This window comes from Gekko japonicus, unplaced genomic scaffold (assembly GCF_001447785.1).
Source record: "Gekko japonicus isolate JY-2015 unplaced genomic scaffold, Gekko_japonicus_V1.1 scaffold745, whole genome shotgun sequence".
NCBI classification, from domain to species: Eukaryota; Metazoa; Chordata; class Lepidosauria; order Squamata; family Gekkonidae; genus Gekko; species Gekko japonicus.
This window is the reverse complement of record NW_015164690.1, coordinates 170482-174457: the sequence shown is the minus strand read 5'-3', so window position 1 is coordinate 174457 and position 3976 is coordinate 170482. Positions and strand designations below refer to the sequence as shown.

The 3976-nt window shown below is 46.7% G+C and overlaps 1 protein-coding gene across 1 annotated transcript in view; it reads left to right on the top strand.

Moving 5' to 3' along the window:
• The window catches only part of LOC107108856 (guanylate-binding protein 1-like), a 25891-nt gene continuing 21915 nt past the window's right edge, over positions 1-3976 (top strand). Inside the window, exons 1-5 of the mRNA XM_015409380.1 lie at positions 1-18; positions 394-572; positions 661-770; positions 1824-1936; positions 2816-3003. Coding sequence (XP_015264866.1) covers positions 17-18; positions 394-572; positions 661-770; positions 1824-1936; positions 2816-3003 — 592 coding nt within the window. The 5' untranslated portion in view covers positions 1-16. The remainder of the gene's footprint in view (positions 19-393; positions 573-660; positions 771-1823; positions 1937-2815; positions 3004-3976) is intronic.

Sequence of the window (3976 nt, the reverse complement as noted above, 5' to 3'; positions counted from 1 at the left end):
GAAGGCTGATTACACTATGTAAGTGAGACAAATCAATAGAATGAGACAGCTCAAAAACGAAGTAATAGGACTCTGATTGCAGAAGCCCGAGCACAAAGTTTACCCATTAGGCACGGTATGGGGCAAATAACATACAGAAGGTCCCAGGACTGGTCCCCAAAATCTCCATCCGAAGGGGTCTCTGGTGGCAGGACTGGGAAAGATATCCGCCTGAAATCCTGGAGAACCACTAACTGAGTGGACAAGTGTGGATAGGATGGACCCAGGGCATAGCTTGGTGTATATGACATCTTTGGCCCTCCATATGAGTAGATTCATAATTAATTAAGAAGAATGTGGACTGCCAGGATATAAGGATGATTGTGTATTTGACTTTTGCTCCTTTTCCGTCAGGGCGATGGAATCGATCTGCCTCGTGGAGCTATCCCCTGATTCCAGCACCCTGCGGGTGAACCCAGCTGCCTTGTCCTTCCTGGAGGCTCTGGATGGTCCCCTCCAGGTGGTGGCCATCTTCGGGCCCAGGGGGACTGGGAAATCCTTCCTCCTGGACCAGCTGGTGGGGCAAGATGGAGGTGAGTGCCCCAGCATCCTCTGTGGGTCCTTCTCCAGGGTCTTGTAGATGTGGCACCCCTTCATCCTCTTCATCCCCTTTTCCTCCAGGCTCCCCCCATTCTCCAGGAATATGGCTGCGGTGTTCACTCCACCCAACAAGACCAGATGAAACCCTGCTGTTGCTGGATATGGAAGGTCTCCCCGAGAAAATGGAGGAGGTAGGATCCTTCCCAGATTTTCGGGTAGGCCATTCCAGTGCTAGAAAATGGAAACGTAAAGTCAGACAGCATTTCAGTATCTTCCGACTTAACTCGGTAGTTCTGTGAGACCATAAGAACTTGCAATCTAGTCCAGTTTTCATTTGGATCACTCAGAGGCTAGCTGCTTTGCTGGGGGGGGGGGACTAGGTGTCTTTCTTTCCTCTTAAGTCATCTGTTCGGCAGTGAGCAAAATTGGGTTGCCGTCTTTTCTTCTATGGACCGAAGCTGTGTTGCTGCATACAAGGCAGAAATCATGAGGTGAAAGTTTGTAAGAAGATAAGAGATGCCAATGTTGGATCAGGCCAAAGGCCCATCCAGTCCAACACTTTGTCACGCAATGGCCAAAAATACCAGGTGCCATTAGGAGGTCCACAAGTGGGGCCAGGACACTAGAAGCCCTCCCACTGTTGACCCCCCCAAGCACCAAGAAGACAGAGCATCCCTTGCCCCAGAGTCCCTATCTATACCTTGTGGCTAAGAGCCACTGATGGACCTCTGCTCCATATGCTTATCTAATTCCCTTTTGAAGCCATCCATGCTTGTAGCCGCCACCACTTCCTGTGGCAGTGAATTCCATTTTTTTTTTTAAATCTCAGGTGATTTTTTGTAATCTTAGGTGAGGTTGCCAAATGGTGGGAAATCCAGCCTGGCAGTTTGAGGTGCAGAAATCAGCAGCTCAAAATGGTTTTCACAGCTTGGAAGGGTAAACATCTGCAGATGCAGTGGCCATTCAAGGCACAGCTACAGTAGCCAGTTAAAACGTTGGCAGCTCTGTAATGTTGTCATTTTTGGCTTTATCCTGTTGTAGGCATTTTCCTGCACCTGTTTAGTGTGTGTGCTTGTTTAATTTTAAGTCATATTGAGTACGCGATAGCAGAAAAGAGGGATCAAATGTTTCTCAGTAGTAAAGACACACATCTGGGGTGGCTCACTTGACTTCCGGTTCCTGATGTCACTTCCGGTTCCTGATGTCACTTCTGGTTCCTGATGTCTCTTCTGGTATCCCTACAGGATGAGAGGTCCATCTCCTTCAAACTGTTCCTTTTGGATGTACTGCTGTGCAATATCTTTATATACAACACCAAAGGTGCTTGGGATCCCCAAGAAGAGCTTGATAAACTGATGTATCCTTCCTACTGCAGCTTTTATTGGATCACAGCATAGACTGTGAATATTCTGCAATAGTAACAACAGGACTGTTCCTTCGTAATTTGGTGGGAACCCTCAACCTGCGTCTTGGATGTCTGCATCTTTCGGCTCAGACCGTCCTTACGCTTCCAAATGTGAAGTCACCTGGATTGCCTCCTGTTTGGTGTAGTGGTTAGGAGTGCAGATTCTAATCTGGGAGAACCGGGATTGATTCCCCACTTCTCCACATGCAGCTGCTGGTGTGACCTTGGGTCAGTTACAAGTTATTTTCAGAGCTGTTCTCTCAAGGGCAGTTCTCGAAAGAGCTCTCTCGGCTCCACCTACCTCATAGGGTGTCTGTGGTGGGGAGGGGAAGGGAAAGGAGATTGTAAGCCGCTCTGAGACTCCTTCGGGCAGTGAAGGGCTGTGTATAAATCCAATCTCTTCTTATTCTTCTTCCTGAGCAGCATTTTGTTCTCCCGGCTAATTGCCATAACAGGAGGATGTAAAGCCAGGAACCCTTTGTGTTTTCAGTTGTTTTTCATTTTGAGGGATGGTCTTTTAGCAAAAAAAAAAAAAAGATGGTACAATTCAAATGGAAGAGGGAGTGTTTGCATTTGATCAAAGGTGTGTGCTCATAAGCACTTTTTAAAATCTTGAAAATACTCTCTGCACATGCTCGGCAACACCCAGCCTTTGGCACCAGAATTTTTGAAAGCAAATGGCAGATCTAATTGGCTGGAGGGTGGGGGATTGGATTACCGTTCTCATTCTTCGTTCCTTCCCACTCTAAAATCTAATCCCTGAATGCTTTCACAATCCACTCCTGGGCCTTCCAGAAGTTCTCTTTTCCTCAACCAGCATCCTCCCCGCAGATATGTGAAGATGATCCCAGACAGGCTACGGGTTCTGGAGGATTGTCCTCTGGAGAACAGCTTCCTGCTTAGTAGCATGCTGCCCGACTTTGTGTGGTGCCTTCGTGATGTGGCCTCTGACTCCTTTTGGGAGGAGGCGCTAGAAGCCATGGATCATAACCTGGATGTTCTCCTCTCCTCTCCGCCAGGTGCGCTTCCATATCATAGGTTGGGATCCTGTTACTTGAAAGCAAATTCCACTGAAATCAGAGCACCACCGTACTTGGGACTCTGCTTTGGGGAGGTTTTTCTGTTCTGCACGTGTTTGCTCTCTGTAGTGGTCACTTCGGTATTATACTGGTTTATGTCTGGCATACAAGCCTGCAGTTTAAATCTGCTGGGAGGTATGCTGGATGTTAACCGTTGTAATATAGAATTGACCTCTAGAGGGAGCAAAACACAGAACAGAAATCCCCTCCCCCCCCCACAAAACAGGAACTTACAAGTGGGAAAATTAAGAATGTGAAAAAGCCCAAGTCAGTTTTTCAAAACTGTGGGTTTCCCCAGAGAATCCTGGGAATTATAGTTCAACTAGCCTGATACCCGTGCTTCACTACGGTATTTAAGTTCCGAAAATCTAGTAATAATACTGATGACGTGAAATTTGAAATGTGACATTTGTTGTAGGAATTCTAACAGAGAAGACTGTAGTGTAAGAAATGAAGTGAGACATACGTACTTCCCCCCCCCTCTACTGAAGGACCTCTCTCTAGACCACATTGGTGGTTCTGCCCTCAGGTGCTAGGATCACCAGGCTGCTTGATGAGCTCACTCTGGAGCAGGCCACATAGAACTGTCCATTTAAGAAGCAGTCGTCATTTAAGAAGCAGGGGTCACCATGTTTCTTAGAAATCTCTTCATGGGGGGGTTTTGATGTCATGGTAGGAATGCACTCTCCTTATTTTGGGTTTCTTGGTGCAGGGGTTTGGCCTGGGCATTGAATTTGGGGGGAGGGCATACTCCCCCCTTTTCTTTTCACAAAAATGCATCTCATTTACATTACATTTTAGAACTGGGACATAACTACATATTCAAAACACCGTCCAAGCAATCAGATATTAAGCATGTTCATATGAACCAGTTTTCTAGAACTCACATTGTGAGAAATTAAATAACCTAATA